Here is a 19,344-nt window from a genome sequence, read left to right on the forward strand (position 1 = left end):
TATATGCATGTGTGCATGCGGGCACTTGTGCATGAATGTGTGCGAAGCAGCTGGGGTGAGGGGAGATCATCATACCATGTAGATAACTGTACTGGTGTTAATTGGAGTAAAATTCAGTAGGAATATAGAAAAATAAATTATCATAAAACTAAGATCAGTTCAAAAGTTTCAAGAGGATCATGATTAAGAGAGCATACATGCATAAGAACAACAGAATGAGGCCAACAGAGTAGGCAGGGTTCAAAGCCATAAGTCAAGTCTGGAAGGCGGTAGAAATGGGAGCAAGACAGCTAGAGAGCTGAAGCTTCTTGCTGTAGACAAGGCTAGCAGGAGCACCTAAGGCACAATTCTTTTATTTCTGATTTTAATCTTATAGCATGGTAATGAAACAGAGATGACCCAAAATGTTTAATAATTCAAAAATATTTAAATTGGTTTTTTAACTGATTTGGCATGTATTGTTTTTAATGTCTTTGCACAGTGCTGTTGGAATTCATTATACTTAAAATAATATGATAAAATGAGACTAAGGACCTCTGACTCAAGAGAGCCTACTTTACTCCATCGTCTACTTTTCCTGATTTCACGCACTAATGCTGGGAATGTACAGCCTTACCTCTCAGACAGAGAATCTTTCCTTCTACATTCTATGATAGTTTTGATGATTCACTAAGGATTTTGTTTGTAGGGTTAAAGTACAATGCAAACAACATTAAAATCAAGGGCAAACATATTCTTGAAGACTTCTTTTCCATTCACATCTTGAATCATTACACATCTTACAAAAGAGGGAGAGTCCAAATGTGAAAAATAATAAAAGTTAATTTAAAAATAGCTTTCCATTTATTTTCTTTTCTTTTAATTTTTAAAATTTTTTTTAATTAAAGTTTAATAATTTCCTTAAAAGTGAAATTGCTCTAATTGAGTTGATTCTTCTTTATCTGTTCTGGATTCAATGGGTCCATTTATATAGAAAGAAAAAAAGAAAAAGACTAAAGACTAAATTTAAATGATTTCTCCAGCATTAAATTAGGAAGTAACCAAGTTATAGCTTTCCTATTCACCATCAGTAGTGTACAGATCTTCCTTGACTCATGATGGGGTTACATCCCAATAAACCCATCATAAGTTGAAAACATCGTAAATCAAAAATGCCTAACCTACCAAACATCATAGCTTAGCCTAGCGTACCTTAAATGTGCTCAGAACACTTACATTAGGTTACACTTGGGCAGAATCATCTAACACAAACCTTAACTTTATAATAAAATATTGAATGTTTCATGTAATTTATTGAATACTGAAAGTGAAAAACAGAATGGTTGTGTAGGTACAGAATGGTTGTAAGTGTATCAGTTGTTCACCCTCGTGATGGCCTGGCTGACGGGGAGCTGTGACTCGCTACCACTGCCCAGCATCACGAGGGAGTATCTTAACCACATATCAATACCTTGGGAAAAGATCCATATTCATAATGCAGAGTATGGTTTCTACTAAAAGTGTATTGCTTTCATACTGTTGTAAGGTTGAGAAATTATAAGTCAAATCATTGTAAGCTGGGGACTGTCTGTACAAGACTATATTGATGTATAATTATAATACTAAAATGAAACAGCAAAGGGGCAGTGTTTCATTTACTACTAACTTATGACCAGAGCATGACTAGACTTCCTTGCAGTGATTCTGTCGTGACCATGACTTATAATTCGGGAACTTTGCTAGTGGCAATTAAGTATCTGTAAATTAAGAAGCATATGCTTATGAAAAAAAAACACCATTGCACTATAGATGTTTGCCCTATGCTTCCAGATATTTAAACCAAGAGACCAAGTTCTGACTCAGGGATTTTCAGCTCAGCCATGTCGACATGTGGGATATCTTTATTGTGGGGGTTGTCCTTTATGTTGTAGGATGTTTAGCAGCATCCTTGGCCTCTACCCACTAGCTGCCAGCAACAACCTCCCCACTTCAGGTTGTGACAATGAAAAAAATGTCTCCAGATGGTGCCACATATCATCTGCATGCACGAATTGCCCCCACTTGAGAACCACTAATCTCACGTTCTTTCTTAATTTTAAAAACAAATCTCTTACCTATCCATTTCCACTGCCCTGGTCCTTATAGTTGAGAAGTATGAGGATAGGTAACTGGTGAGAGATTGAGTAAAATGTACTTACTTGTGATAAATGAGTAAATACCAGATTGCATTCCTGAGAAAGAAAGGAAAGTTTAGATAAATTCTAATGCTAAATCAAAACATTTTTAGCAGCAAGTAATGTTTGTTAAATACGAAGAGATATGTCTGTAGCAATTGAACAGGCTTAATATCTGGTAGATCTGTATCACTTATATCATGGATATACTGTCAGTAAATATGCTATTAAGCAATCTATTGCTATAGACTGAATTTAGCATGTCTTTTCTGCCTCCAATTATACTCATCGTTTTAGGAGCAGACTTAGGCAGTATGAGTAGAATTGTCGATGTACCTCTTTGTATAAATGTGCATAATATGCTTGGTGTAAAGTGTTTGCAGAGATCCAATGCTTGAGATTTTTATGGGTGCATTGATTTTTTGTGACAGTTTTATGGCTGCAGATATACTGAACAGGGAAGATAAAAATTTGTTTGCTTTCCTTTCCTGTAATTTTTTTAAAAGCTGATTTAAAAAAAAAATCATAGGCCCATAGTTAAGGTAAATAACCCACCTGATATTTGTGGGTTAGTGGTTAGAGTGGGCAACCCACTAAACATTTTTCTAGTGCTTTATGTTTCTTTCACTTTTTCACATGTGACACAGATTATGTAATTCCCAGACATGATGTTTCTTTATAATGAAAGCACTGAGCACATACTTTTCTCTCCTTTACTTTCATGTTACTACCACACTCAATAATTCTCTTTTAAAATTTCCCATTGTATCAGATACTTTTAATTATTTCTTAAGAAATGTTAAAATAGTTACCCATTTATTCTGCACCTCTTAGATAATTAACAAATATTTGATGTTTGACCTAATAGTAATGTATTAAATTAAATTCAGTTTATGTATTCTACATCTCAGTGAGTGCCTACTGTGTACATGGTGGTTGTGTGCTGTTAGGCCCTGTTAGGGCTCCATAGGTAAAATCCAGGAAGGCCACTGTCGTTAATAAGCTTATGAGGAAAGGTAAATACAGATAATGCTATTGCGATATAGAGTATGATGAGGTCATAAGAAAGATCCATGAAAAGGAATGGTATACTAATAATAGGTGATTTCCTAGAGAACAGTAACCCCATGTTCTCAGCTGCCTGCCAGAAAATCCCACCTGAAGTAGGACATTCTCTTCCTCTCTTCTTGGCACCAACACCCACTCTCTTTAAGGAACAGTCCTTTCTAAATCCAGGAATGATTTGCAATGTCGTGAGCTCCTGGAGAAAACGTTCTATTAAATCTAAACAACACATAACACTTACAGATTTTTAAAATACATCTCACCATCTCATACTGGTCAGAATAGCTAAAATTAACAACTCAGGAAACAAATGTTGGTGAGGATACAGAGAAAGGGCTAACCCTCTTACACTGTTGGTGGGAATGCAAACTGGGGCAGCCACTGTGGAAAACAGTATGGATTTTCCTCAGAAAGTTAAAAATAGAACTACCCTGCAACCCAGCAATTGAACTACTAGGTATTTATCCAAAGGATATAAACATAGTAATTTGAAGGGGCACATGTACCCCAATGTTTATAACAGCAATGTCCACAATAGCTAAAATATGGAAAGAGCCCAGATGTCCATTGACAGATGAATGGATAAAAAAGATGTGCTATATAGCACACACATATATATAGCCCACATACACACACACACACACACACACACACACACACACACACACACACACTGGAATATCACTCAGCCATCAAAAAGAATGAAATCTTGCCATTTGCAATGACATGGATGGAACTAGAGGGTATTATGCTAAGTGAAATAAGTTAGTCAGGGAAAGAAAAATACCATATGATTGCACTCATATGTGGAATTTAAGGAACAAAACAGATGAACATAGGGGAAGGAAAGGAAAAATAAAATAAGATAAAAACAGAGAGAGATGCAAACCATAAGAGACTTAACTCTAGGAAACAAACAGAGGGTTGCTGGAGGGGAGGTGAGTGGGGTGATGGGGTAACTGGGTGATGGGCATTAAAGAAGGCACTTGATGTAAGGACCACAGTGTGTTATATGCAACTAATGAATCACTAAATTCTACCCCTGAAACTAATAATACTATATGTTAACTAAATTGAATTTAAATAGAAAAATAAAATATTTTATTAATAAAATACATCTCTTCACACTTTTCCAGCTTTAGCCACAGCTGATATTGAAAATAAAGTCATTAGGTATCCAGTTCTGAACTGGATTGTCTGGTATTGAAGCAGCATTCTGAATAGGGGGTAATTCATTATTATATTATGATGGCATGGCATGAGAATACTCATTTACTCTACCGGAATGCCTACCTCAAAATTAAGCCAACTTACCTCCTAGATGAAAGCTCATGATGCTTGCTGGTCAGTCAGTGCATTCTGGGAACCTGGGTCTGCATTAAATCAGCATTTCCTCATTTTTGAATAACTAGGTGTTCTGTGACTACCCTGTGTGACTGGTTGTTTTCATTGAACAACCATAAGCTCTACAAATTGAGATTATTTTGACTCTTACCATCTTTTTTTTTTTAAAGATATTATTTATTTGATTAACAGAGAGACACACAGCGAGAGAGGGAACACAAGCAGGAGGAGTGGGAGAGGGAGAAGCAGGCTTCCCGCCAAGCAGGGAGCCCGATGCGGGGCTCGATCCCAGGACCCTGGGATCATGACCTGAGCCGAAGGCAGTCGCTTAACAACTGAGCCACCCAGGCGCCCCGACTCTTACCATCTTTTACTTATGTGCACTTCTTATGGCTTGAAAGAGTTGCCACCTTAAATCAAGATATCAAAATTTTAAAAAATTAAATTAGTTCTGAAACTGTATTATTTTTGCCATTTTTCAGTATGAAAGTTTTAGTCATGTTGTGGAAAGATTATTTTCTAGTTTATAGAGTCAATATATTTACTTTGGAACTACTGACTACAGAAAAAAGAACCCTTAACTATCTGAAGGAGTGCTTATCCTTTTAAAAATACTACATTGTTGGGGCACCTGGCTGGCTCAGTCAGTAGAGCATGTGACTCTTGATCTCAGGGTTTTGAGCTCAAGCTCCATGTTGGGTGCGGAGGTTACTTAAAGTAAAAATTAAAAAAAGAAAAGTACCACATTGTGCTCTGCTTAGCTACTTGGCTAACCATACTAAGTAAAAAGTGTGAGTGTATATGTATGTGTATATATTCTAATATGCCTTTCATTTATTTGTAAGTAAAAGATAAATTTTAAAAATAAATATAAGACAAAACACAATGTAAGAATAAGATGTTATGTAGATTGTCATAGCAAAATTTCCACATAATGTATTGTTTCAGTAGTTACATTTTTGTGGGTCTGGCAATTTTGCTGAAATAGTCAATTATGTCTTTAGGTAAGATAAATCTGAACACTCTCTGAGAATAATTTGGAATAATGATCTATGTGATAAGTTTAACTTTTCCATGGACAAAAAATTGCTAAAATGTCCAAAGGACCCTAAACACCTGACTTAGAAACTCTACCTCGTGCTGATAAGGAAATTTGTCCGGTTCATTAGTTGATGTTGTAGGGTTTGGGATGGGGAAGTGGGAAATAGGTAACCATATATCCTCTTCTCTGTTAGGATGACACTGTCAGTTTTGCAGCAGGCATTTACTAAGTACCTATTTTCCATAAGATTAATTTTTGGAGGTACCGAAATGAAGAGAACAAAATATCTGTCTTTAATTGATTTGTAAGCCATATTAATGTAAAATAGATTATATAGTATTTTTTTCCAAAATGAACATATTAGGGGCATATTTTTGGCTAGACATTATTCAGAATACATCTCTATGATGCAGCATATCTGTTTGCTGCTGTGTTGAACTGCATAGAGGAGAAAAGTGCAAGGAGATACATGATAGAAGATTTAAAATGCATTTGTAGAGGCAAATTTTCATTCTTCTCTGTAGAAAAGAAAAACACAGTAAATCTACATCAGTGACTTGGTTTATGTTCTAGAAAGCAGCAAACAGCCTATTAACTCCTAAATGATTCTCAGTTGAGAAGGGCCACAAATATCATGAAGGACAGAGAAACAATGCCACAAAATAATAAAACAGGAAAAGTCAAATCAAGTCTGGAAAGAAGCAGCAAGCATCCATGAAGTTAGCTTTGTACTCCCCCGTGGAGAAGTTCTAAATTATCAAACATATAATTAATCCCAACAATATCTCCATGGCAGAGAAACGCATATGGACTAATAGAGACACTAAATGATGACTTCATCTACTTATGTTCTTGAAAATAAATAGGTAGAGAAGAGAGACCTGCGGATCATGGCACTCAAGTAATTAAATAAGTTCTCATGTTAAATAAAATATTCAGTTCACGGGCGCCTGGGTGGCTCAGTTGGTTAAGAGACTGCCTTCGGCTCAGGTCATGATCCTGGAGTCCCAGGATCAAGTCCCGCATCGGGATCCCTGCTCAGCGGGGAGTCTGCTTCTCCCTCTGACCCTCCCCCTCTCATGTGTGCTCTCTCTCTCTCTCTCAAATAAATGAAAAAAATATTCAGTTCACTTAAAAATAATGGGGTTAGGAGGTCTTTTGAACCATAGGTGAGGTATTTTAAAAGGATTCAGCTTTTCTCCTTTTAAGACTGAGTTAGCCTCTGTATACCTACTGTAGACAGCCTGTAGATAATGCATTAATTTCCTGTCTATGCGTGGGTGCAGAATCTCTATGACTTTTCTGACTGGAGAGAAAACCTGGATTTGACTTAATTTGGAGAATCCAGAACATGGTATTTTAATTGTTCTGCTGTCATGCTCCTGGCTTCTTCTCCCCATCCCTCATGCCCCAGAGTGCTGAGCAGATGGCTCTACAGTTGTGAACAGGGTCTGGGACAATCTCCCTGTGGGGCAGACATAAATCTTGCCAAAGGGATACAGAGAGAAGTTTGTTTGTTTGTTTTTTGCTCGATTTTTCCATTTCCAGATTCTCAGTGTAATTGAAGGAGAAAACTGCCTTCACCACGAAGTAGCTACCCCTTCCCCATTAATCCGTATTCTTTGCCTCTTTCTTGCAAGTTTCAGAAAGAGATCCTTTTAGGTTTTTAAAATAAGTAGTCATTCAAATAAACGTTTTTCCTTCATCTTTCTTGGAATACGAACTATGAAATTGGTTACTTCATCTCCCATAAAATATTGAATTCATTCTGATGCGCCAGAAATGCTGGTTGTAAGCCATCTTGCCAGCAGACATCATACTGCCCTCAGCAGCTGGAACCAGACTTAGGCACGATGATGCTGGCTCTGACTTCCTTGACATAACACCTGTCTACTTAGCTTTGTATCTATTCACACACTTGTCACTCCTGGGAGAAGGCATTCCAAACTTCTAAGAACCTGAAGCAAACTCTGAAATCTGGTCTAATTCCTATAGCATTGGGGCATAAATTGTATCTACCATCACATAGGACTTTAGGAAATACTTGTGGAAGAATTAATACAATTCAAAACTCATTAAATGTGCCACATTATCACTTGTCAAATTCTCAGGTACTTAAACCAATGGAGTTCTGTGTGAATGACCTTTTCCTAGACAAGAAGAAGATAATCCAGTGAGAAGTCAATACCTATTTAATTTTATTTGCCTGCATTTTTCATACTGATTGTTTATTGCCAAATTGAGTCTAATATAATGACATCCATCCATTGGATGGTAATTAGTCTTAGGAGAAATAGTGACAATACTTAGGACTCTAAAAAATGGCATGGCAATTATTCATCCTGCATATAATTATTGTTCTTGATTGGTCTTGTTGAGGCCAATCATGTGGAGAATGAATGCAGATGCAGGTAGGGCTGAGGTTCTAATGTTGTTATTCTGCTCTGCCAGGTGCGTTGTAGAAGACAAGAACTCGAAGGTGGCCTGGTTGAACCGTTCTGGCATCATTTTTGCTGGGCATGACAAGTGGTCTCTGGACCCTCGGGTTGAGCTGGAGAAACGCCATTCTCTGGAATACAGCCTCCGAATCCAGAAGGTGGATGTCTATGATGAGGGTTCCTATACTTGCTCAGTTCAGACACAGCATGAGCCCAAGACCTCCCAAGTTTACTTGATCGTGCAAGGTAAGAAAAGGTGGGATAGATGGGTGGTAAGGGAGAGGTGAGAAGCAGAAAATAAACATGTACAAAATATTTGCAAAATCCTTTCTGAAGGAAAAAAAAACCTTTCAAATGCATTATTGCATTTGAATGTCTATTTTCTCTCGGAAAGGATAGACTTAAAATAAGAGGACTAAGGAGAATATAAAAAGTGCCACTGTGAGCCAGTACCCTTGATGAGAATATTCTCTCTTAGCCCTGAATATAAAAGCACATAGCAAAGCCCCTATCTATTGAAGAGGTTGGAACAAGGTAACAAGAACACACAGAATGCTTAGAACCATGTGAGGTGCACTTTATCCGCTGTTAGGTACTGGATGCTTTGCTGAAGGCTTGATTTTTATCTTCAGCATAAAGAATGTTACTAATTATCTGTTTTTATGATAGTAAGTGTTATTTGGAAAAAATAAAATTTCCAGAGGCCTTGACATCCTCTCAGCTGGCCAGTTTTCTTTTTTTTTTTTTAATTTTATTTTATTATGTTATGTTAATCACCATACATTACATCATTGGTTCTTGATGTAGTGTTCCATGAGTCATTGCCAGCTTTCTTTTTAAATTGTATCTCCATTTAATGGTACGTTATTTGTGAGCAAATCCAGTGACCAGGATCTGCAAAGTCATTGGGGACAATCTGCTTCTAGATTGGGGTTCCCAAGGTCACATCTGAGTCATGGTTTTATAGGATGAAAACCCTAAGTGGCATACGCATGCCCCAAACTATAGCTCTCATGAGTCCCTTCCCCCATAATTGCAGGATGAGAACAAAGCTGATCAGCTGCACAATTTTATTGCAAGGGAAGTTAAACCACAAGCAGTATCAATCCATCTATCAGGAAAGATCTAAACACTAACAAATATTAGGGCTGTTTTCATGTATTCTTGATTTACAGTTTTATGTAAATTTAATGGAAATTAGGCATGGTCTTAGGGCTCCTGTCAGGATTCCAATGCAGTCAGTGGTATGGGAAAGTTTGACTGTAGCTTTTATTAATGTGTTATGGAATTGATTATTGCAGCATTTAAATTATTGCTCTCCCAACTCCTATGATTAATAGATTGAAACTGGAGTAAAATACATCAGAGACTGCCCGGTCCAGAGGTGGTTTAGTCATGTGACCTCTAATTCGGTCCATTTGCAATGGCTGACAGCTTCATTTTATTGCATGTTAAAGGCATGTCTACTGACTTGCAAAGTTCCAGTCACAGTCCAGACATAGAATGTTTTCCTTGTAGTTGAGTACAGAGTGGTAGAGCTCCATAACATGATACTTAAGGGGTTGGATCTCAGGCAGTCCATTATAAATGTATAAACATAACCAGAGATGTATAAATATGCAATTGGGTTAATGTACCAGCTCCCTCAAAAACACAAGTACGACATACATTCTCTCTCTCTTTCTCTCTCTCTCTCTCTCTCTCACACACATACACACACACACCTTCCTCAAAACAAAAGAAGTTCTATCCCATGCAATGGCAGAAGGAGGGGAGGTAACTAGTTTTCTTAAAGCCCTTTATCTAATGACCAGCTCCATATTATATTATAGATTCCTACACAATTTTTTTTAACAAGAATGAGAATTCTCTTTTTTTTTAAGGTTTTATTTATTTATTTGAGAGAGAGTGAGAGTGAGAGAGGGAGCACCAGCAGGGTGAAGGGCAGAGGGAGAAGCAACCTGTTTCTAGGTGAGGAAACAGAAGTTCATTAAATTTAGGTTACATGCTCAAGGTCACATGAAGAGTTGAAGGAGTGAGTAGTTTGGAGCCAAGCAGACCAAGATTCAAATCTGAAGCATTTTCTACTGGAAGGGAAATTTGTTGTTATGACTTTAAAAACTACCATATTTATATTTAAGTCAGCTCTTAGCACAAGATGCCCCAAGCCCTCTCCCCTTTTTTTTCTTATTTATCTATGTACATTTTAGTTATGAACTAAATGTACTAATCCTGAGAGGGTTAGAGCTAGAAATAAGTTAGATCATACTTGCATATATTTTCATGCCATGTTGGCGCAAGTGAAATTAACTTAAATTTAACTAACATGAAGTTAAATTTAATAACTTCATATTAAGTGAAATTCAATAAATGAATATTAAGTGATGGAGAAGAAACTACTAAGTACCAGGTACTGTTTATTCTGTTGCAAAGCCTTCAAGTTTCTTCTAACTGGTCTAAGAATTGAATTGACATAAAATAGATTAATAGGAGAAAAATCACATTTAATTTCATATATATGGGGATCCACATAGACATGAGATTCCAAAAACAGGCAAAATGAGGTATATATATCACCCTGAACTAAAGAGAAAAGGCTGCTGGTCTGGGACTTCAAAGGAAAAGGAAAGCAATTCACAGAAAAATGAAGAAGAGTAAATGTTTGGGAAGCAAATGTTGCTGAGCCATCCAGAAACAAGGGGACATAGGGAGGACTTTGATTAAACAGTGCTAGCAAGGGTCCTCCTTATCTACTGCCCCTGGTTCATATTATAATGTAGTTATTTATGGTGATAACTCTCTTGCTGGAGCAGGTCCTCTATCTAAATTCTTTTAAGCAGTTAGGGGGAAGGTCAACATTTCTTCCTGAGTCTTTGGGCCTTGATTATTTTTAGCTCTAAATAATCTGCATGCCAAAAGTACAAATCTTGGGGCAACTCTTTCTGAACCCCTACAGTTCATTTTCCCATTGATTCTAATAATATTATTATTTAGGTATTAATAACTTTATTATAAATAGACAAAAGCTTAAAGTTCAGAGACAATAAGGAGCCTGCCCAAGGCTGCCTGTTGGCCTAGGATAGGGTTTCAAACCCATATCTGTGTGATTCAAGATACTATTGTATTTTTTTTTAATCACATTGCTATGGAAGAAAAAATGAGCAACAAATCCTGTACTTGTAAGAGAGGTGAAGAAAGGATCTTCTCCTCCTTGAGCCTAAGTCATGAAGGGGGATTTTTTTTGACAATTATGTGGATGTTGGCATTTTATATCTAGCACCAGTTGGCTGATCCACTGCCCCTTAGGACATTAAACCTTATGATTATATCAGTGATCATCCTGTTTTGTTCATACTGCTTCCTACTCATGCTTCAACCATGTGTTTTCACCATATCAAAGATGCTGTTTCTAAGAATGGCTGCCATCCTTCTTCCTTCCAACCCCACAGCACCTTCCTTCAAAATATGAGTCTTTTGAATTTTTCAAATTCTACTTTCCTCACCCTTCACAGTTTCTGTTCATCCCATTTAACTAGTCATTAAATAAATACTGTATTCTTTTTTTCTTGCCTAATGGTGAAGCCACCTTTAGCTCCAAGATGCTATGAGATATCAGGAAAGAATAGCAGTTGAGAACGTGGGCCTTGAAGTCACACTGCCTGCTTCAAATTTCAGTTTTCTTTCTTCACTACTTAAATAAATTTGGTGGTAAACTGCTTAATTTCTTTAAGGCTCAGTTTTGTCATATATAAAACAGATAAAATTCAAATTTTAAATCCTCCCAAATTTATTGTAGGGGTTAAACTAGATAATCTATGTAAGCCCTTAGTCCAGTGTCTGAATATCATGTGTTTTCACCCAATAAGATGATAATGGTGGTGATGGTGGTGATGGTGATGATGGTGGTGATGGTGATGATGATGGTGGTGGTGATATGATGATGATGACAACCAACTATGATGCTGCTGCTCCCTATCTGTCACAAGGCTTACTTTGGCCCTAGGGCTATTGCCCAGAGTCTAACAACTGCTTCCACTTCTTGCCTGTTACCCTTGTGGTGGACTCTTTCAGCTTTTATTTTAGATCCTTCCTGCCCATTTTCTTCAGTTGTCCTTTTTCTTAGCATTCAGTCTTTAGCTTTACTTCCTTAGGATTTTGATGGGCTTCTTAGACCAGCATCACTTTAAAGTTCTTAGTTCCCTTTATTAAGCATATTGAGGAGAAAATGCAGCATGCTTCACAGCAACACTTAGAGGGTTTGTTAAGTTTTAGATTGGTGGGAACTTCCCAGAATTTCTGATGAAGTAGATCTGGAGGCTGGGGCTGAGAATATGCATTTCTAACACACTTGAAGGTGATAGTGATTCCACCGATGCAAAGACCACACCTTGAGAACCACTGCTCTAAAAGAACTGCGTACCTTAGGAACATCAGAAGAAATATTCCTGTATAATTTCATTAATTTCAGATAGTGTCACACCCCCAAATACACCTAAAACTAATCTCACTGGACATGAGACAGGGAACAGGTAGATTGAAAATACCTTAAATTTAATGGTAACATTTTAGGCCCTCTGAGATTACTTACCTAGCCTAGTCCTGTGGAAAGAAAATCTCCTCTCTTCCCAAACTGTCCATTTTCAGGTATCAAAGCTGAAAAAAAAAATGGTTGAGACACAAAACTGTTCTAGGCTTCAAAAATCTCACCTGTATACATTTTTAAGTATTTGTACCCCTTCATGTTTTTCATGTTTCACTTTCCCTGGAAGCCTCCTTTCCTTTTATATGTATTCCCACCACATTAGTGATCATTTAACATCTCCAATATTTTCTCTCTGTTTTTGTCAGTTTGTGAGGGTCATTACACATAAAATATCCTGTGTTGAAATAAATGTGCTACATGGTTCACTAAACTCAATCTTTAGTTAAATAACATCTCTACACACCTTCCCCATGAGGTACACAAGTGAAAGTTTTGCATCAGCAAATACACAAATCAATAATGATCTCTGGGTTGACTTGTGATTAGTGGTATTAAATGTTGCATCTGTGGAACCCAAAGCTATTCAAATATGAACATGCTTTGAGATACTTAATGATGAGACTCATTTCTAAAGCCAGATATTTTGGTTCCCATACCACCTTCTTTACAGATTCTGAGACAAAAGACTAAAAAACACCATCCTTAACTTTAATAAACAGAGTACTTTGACATCCTTCCTATTAATAATGTCCATTTCTTCTCCAGAGGTTATCCTCCTATGATCGTTTTTTCTGATCATGCCACAGATGGAGGCACTTGCTTTACAACTGTGTTTCTCTTTATGTGATCCTTGCATAACCTGCAACAAAGTCAACATTTTGGTTTATTGTACTTGTCAAAATGTAGATTCCTGAGAACCACTCCCAGAACAATTGGACCAAAGTCCCTGGGAATACAGCCAAAATTTGCAAATACACTGTGTTCTCAAGCCAATTCAGATACATGTGTTCTAAACAATACAGGGATCTAAACAATTAGTGGGAGGAATTTGCTCCTACCTGCCTGTTCATTTTCCTGTATGACACAGCATCAAGTTGTATCTAATGCCCTATGGAGCAGGTACTAGAGCCTTATAATAGAAAAATAAAAAATAAAATAAAATAAAATAAACCTATGTCCTTATTGAAAACAGATGTTTTTGAGTGCTGGGAATAGTGGCCTCAAAAATGAGATTTTTTTAAAACTATAACATTAAGAATCTCCATGTGTATATGAATACGAAGGACACCCTAACATGACAGAATTTTTTAAAAGTGAACCTTATTTTAAAATATCTTATGCAGGAGCACCTGGGCGGCTCAGTCAGTTAACCACCGGATTCTTGGTTTCAGCTCAGGTCATGATCTCAGGGTCATGAGATTGAGCCCTGCATCAGGCTCCGCACTGAGTGTGAAGTCCGCTTTAGATTCTCTCCCTCCCCCTCTGTCCGTACCCCCCCACTTTCACTCTCTCTCAAATAAATATATAAATAGATAAAATCTTTATAAATAAATAAAATATCTTATTCACCATTCCTTGCAACATTTATATTTTCAAAATTTTATTACATTATTTTTGTGCCCAGTACCCATACTAGAATGGTCATTTCCATGTTGAGTCTTTTGTTCTCTTTTTATTCTATTCTAATTTGGTTACCATTGTTGTAGAAATGACCTAATCTGCTTATAATAACATTGGAGAATTTTAAGAAAACATTTTTGGTTTTTGAAATGTATTTCTAAATTAATATTTAAATTTCACTATAATATTAAAGAGAACCCCAGACATTTTTCTCACCACTGTGATACAAGTCATATGCATAGATTCTGAGAATCTAGTACAAGTAAGGAAACTTATTGCATAATTACCTTAATTAAACCAATATAATTATGGAAAAAATATGAAAGTGGGACTTCTTGTAAGAGCATTTGTGGCCTTTTTTTTTTTTTCAAATCTATATGCCTAAAAAGCCAGATTTCCTGTACCTCATAATTTTAGAATATCCATATTGACCTACAATTGTAATTCTATAGATTCCCTTCTTATTTAAAAATTGAAAACTCAAATGTTAGGAAATACAAATGTAATTTTTTCATGAATACTGTCTAGAACTTATTGTTTCTAGGATTTAAATTCTTAGAAGCATTTTAAATCCTATTAATCATTCCTAATTCTGACCTGAATGTATTACCCAGAACTCCAAGCAGGTGTCTCTTTTATCTCTCTTAATCTGTCATTTCTTTCCTTCTTTCATTACTGTATTTCCCTTTTATCCCATTTTGTTTTCCACAGTTTTAGTTACCCACAGTCAACTGTGGTTTGGAAATATATAGTCAGAAGGGCAATAATAGCCTAACATCACAATGCCTATGTCATTGACCTCACTTCATCTCATCACATAGGCATTTTATCATCTCATATTATCACAAGAAAAAGGGTGAGTACAATACAATAGGATACTTTGAGAGAGAGAAACCACATTCACATAGCTTTTATTACAATATATTGTTATAATTGTTCTTTTTTATTATTAGTTATTGTTTTTAATCTCTTACTATACCTAATTTATTTATTAAACTTTATCATAGGTATGTATGTATGTATAGGAAAAAACACAACTCATATAAGGTTTGGCACTATCCATGGTTCCAGGCATCCACCAGGGGTCTTAAAACGTATGTCCTGCAGATAAAGAAGGGGGCTACTATACTTCCTTTATTCTCCTTTCCCTTCCATCTTTCTTCTTTCCCTTCTTTAATCAGCATCATGTTGCATTGATTATCTTCTCAGTAACTTAACATTGCTTACAAAATTTCATATAAAATATTTGTCAGTGCTTCTAATTGAACTTAGCCTGGAGTTCTTCACATATTTAATACAATAAAATAAAGAATTTTAAAGCTTCTTTAGTTGGATTTGATCTAGGGTTAATTCTGTTGATTATTGAAAATCCTAATGATTAGCTGGAATTCTCATTTGGAGTTCATATGCTGAAATCTACTAATTTTCCTACTCTTCAGCTTAATTTTTCAGACAATAGTCTCTTGATTCTCTGTTAAAAAGCCATGTTCTGACTGTAAGGACATCACTATCCACATCAGCAATCAGACAGCTAGTGTAATGGGAAGAAGTGACTCTTTGGGACTAAACTATTTGAGATTATTTTGTTGGAGAGGAAAAATTTTTATGTATCCTTCAAAGTTCTTCTTGAGATTCTTCGAAGAATCATATTGACATGAGACAAATTAGCAGGAGAAAAACAAACAAAACTTTAATAACATGTATACCTTCTGTATACATGTGAGAGACCCAGGAATACTGAGTAACTCCCCAAAATGGCGAAAGCCATCACCTTAAATACCATCTTCAGCTAAAGACAAAAGATGTTGGAGGTGGGGAGTCAGTTGTGGGAGCTTACCAGGAAAAGCACAGTAAACAAGAGTTAAGGTTGTTGTACAGAGCTAAGTCATTGCTTTCTCCACTGACAAGAGTTTCTAGAGATTTAGAATCAACCCCCTCTTCCTGGTACAGTAAGGGAGACACCCTCACAAATGGACATTTTCCTTATAAATGTAAATGTCTTTTACAAAAGGATAACTTCTCAGTTTTCAGAGATTGTGTTATGTTTGCAGTTTTAAGTTGATATTCCACTTGTGGGAAGGACTTCAAATTTTATCTAAATCAAGCTCATCCCCCTAAAATTAATTGCTATCTCCAAGCTTTCTATATGTATCTGCAGTCCACCCTTTAGCTATCAAAATAAATCAACTATTTATGTCCACATACTTTCTATTCTAACTTGCATTTGTCCTTCTTGAAGATGATAAAAAATAAGGGACCAGAGACAAAGTTATTTTAGAACCCAGAGTTGGCTCAGTGTAAAAATCCAGACTCCATGAAAAGAAGAAAGCTACCTGAAGACAGAGACCAATTAATGATCAGCTATATTCAAATCTTGAATCATTATACCATTACATCAATTTTAACACATTATGGTCAGAATTTTGATGGTGATCAGGAAGAATTTGGGAATGGGGATTTATTCCATTTTGGAACTGCATATGCTAGATGGTTTAGCTGTATCCAGTCTATACTACAGATTGTTTTCCTTACACTTATATATCATATGTGACAACTGACAGATGAGCTAGTTTTTACACAGATATTTTACCTATCAAGGTAAGGATAGCTACCTTTCTAGTATTTTTAAATAATACTGTAAGCTACCCTAAATTGTCATCATCTATAACATTTATGTTTTCTATACATTACCAAGAACAAATAAACAACCCCCCAAAAAGAAACCTGTGTACTCTTAAAAATATTAAAGGCAACTTTTTGAAGTCATATATTTAACAGTCAAGAAAGATATGAAATGTATATTAAATGTATATGAAAAAATATGTAAATATATATGCCAATATACAAGTACTTTCATTGTTTTCAGTTTTCTCTAAATAGGTAACATTTATTTTTGGACAATGAGATGATTTGGGTTGTCTTTAAAATTTGTTGAGTCTTAGGTCTGCTTCAGTGACAAAGTATACAAAACATAGTAAGGCCCCTTTCCTTGTTCTCAATCAAAAAGCTAATAGGCAAGCTCAAGTGTAATGGAAAAGCAGCCCAGTCTGTATCCCAAATGGAACACAAACACTACAGGGACCAGGGCTCACAAAAGAAGGACATATGAGTAAGGAGGCAGTCATGGAGGATTAGGACCTTTGCTACATTCAAGAAAATTGAGAAAGTAAATATATTGAGGTTAATGATAACCAATTTTTCATTGCTGGGGAAGAGAAGTATAAATATGGAAAGGGGATCGCTAAAATGAACTGAATGGTATTGGATCAAAATTGGAGTTACTCGTGTTTATTCATGAGTCTTAACAGAAGATAGATGATAGATAGATAGATGATAGATAGATAGATAGATAGATAGATAGATAGATAGACAGATTAGATTAGATAGATGTATACATATGTGTATATTTTCTAACCTTGCCTACTGAGAGGGCCTCAGAGCACTTATAACTCAGTAGCAGTGAGCATAGCTAGCATCCAGATGTTGATTTTAGAATATCATTCTTAACACAGGCAGTAATTTCTTTGATATCAACCATAGCAACATTTTTCTAGGTATGTCTCCTAAGGCAAGGGAAACAAAAGCAAAAATAAACTATTGGGACTACATTAAAACAAAAAGCTTTTACACAGCAAGGGAAACCATCAACAAATCAAAAAGGTAACCTACTGAACCAGAGAAGATATTTGCAAATGATATCCAAAATATATGAACAACATATACAACACAACACCCAAAAAACAAATAATTCGATTTAAAATGGACAGGGAAACTGAATAGACATTTTTCTTTTTTTTTTTTTTTTTTTAAAGATTTTACTTATTTGAGACAGAGAGAATGAGAGAGACAGAGAGCACATGAGAGGGGGGAGGGTCAGAGGGAGAAGCAGGCTCCCTGCTGAGCAGGGAGCCCGATGCGGGACTCGATCCCGGGACTCCGGGATCATGACCTGAGCCGAAGGCAGTCGCTTAACCAACTGAGCCACCCAGGCGCCCTAGACATTTTTCTAAAGAAGATGGCCAACAGACATGAAAAGATGTTCATCACCCATCATCAGGGAAATGCAAATTAAAACCACAATGAGATATGACTTAACATCTGTCAGAGTGACTGTTTTCAAAAAGACAAGAAATAACAAGTGTTGATGATGATATGGAGAAAAAGGATCCCTCGTACTGTTAGTTCAGTACCTTGTAAATTGGTACAGCCACTGTGAAAACAGTATGAAGTTTCCTCCAAAATTTTAATATAGAAATACCATATGACCCAATAATTCTATTACTGGGTATTTACCCAAGGAAAATGAAAACACTAATTTGAAAAGATATGTGTAGCCTTAGGTTTATTACAGCATTATTTACAATAGCTAAAATATGGAAGCAGCCTAAGCATCCATCAATAGGCAAATGGATAAGAAATATGTGAGATATATATATATATATCTATATATCTATATATAATATTATACAGCCATAAAAAAGGATGAGATCTTACCATTTGTGACAACATGAATGGACCTAGATGGTATTATACTAAGTGAAATAAGTCAGACTGAGAAAGACAAATACCAATTGTTTTATTGGGGCAGGAAAACTCTTGTACTGTTAGATGCTAACATATTTTGTAAAGATAAAATTGTCGAAACACTGTATTTTTGGTTTAAGGATGACCAAATCTTGGATATAGATGAAATGTGTAAAACACTACCCCATGTAATTAGAATGTACATGATCTAGATTTATTTAAAATCATGGAGAAGGTATGATTATTCAACAGATGGTTTTGAATAACTAATTAAAGAAAAAATAGAATTGTATTTTTACTGAAAAACCACTCATGAAAATTAATACCACATTTTTTAAAGACTTAAAAGTAGAAAATAAAGGAAAAGCCTGGGGGAACCATCAATAAATATGTACCGTAACAGAGTGAGGAGGGCTTTCTTAATATAAAAGCAAGTGCAAAGAACACAAAGAAAAAAATGAATAAATTTGACTAGGTATATATAAATGTATAAAATTAAGGGAAGTGATAAAGTGATTTAAAAACAAAATATGTAAAAAAAATGCTTTAATGTCATTGGTATATGATTACATGTCAACAGGTCAATAAAGGGAGAAAAAATATCAGTACAGAAAATAGGACTAAAATTTGTCTAAGGGCATAAAATCAGTTTACAAAAGGACTCGTGGATATAGC

The 19,344-nt window shown here is 35.9% G+C and overlaps 1 protein-coding gene across 3 annotated transcripts in view; it reads left to right on the top strand.

Moving 5' to 3' along the window:
• LSAMP (limbic system associated membrane protein) overlaps positions 1–19,344 on the top strand; it is a 597,331-nt gene that overhangs the window by 321,651 nt on the left and 256,336 nt on the right. For all 3 annotated transcript variants that reach the window (XM_081833646.1, XM_081833650.1, XM_081833654.1), the window contains exon 2: positions 8,056–8,288. In XM_081833646.1, the coding sequence (XP_081689772.1) occupies positions 8,056–8,288 (233 nt within the window). The remainder of the gene's footprint in view (positions 1–8,055; positions 8,289–19,344) is intronic.

The sequence above is a fragment of the Leptonychotes weddellii genome, chromosome 1 (genome assembly GCF_054177405.1).
Source record: "Leptonychotes weddellii isolate Sample4059 chromosome 1, ASM5417740v2, whole genome shotgun sequence".
Lineage (NCBI taxonomy): Eukaryota > Metazoa > Chordata > Mammalia > Carnivora > Phocidae > Leptonychotes > Leptonychotes weddellii.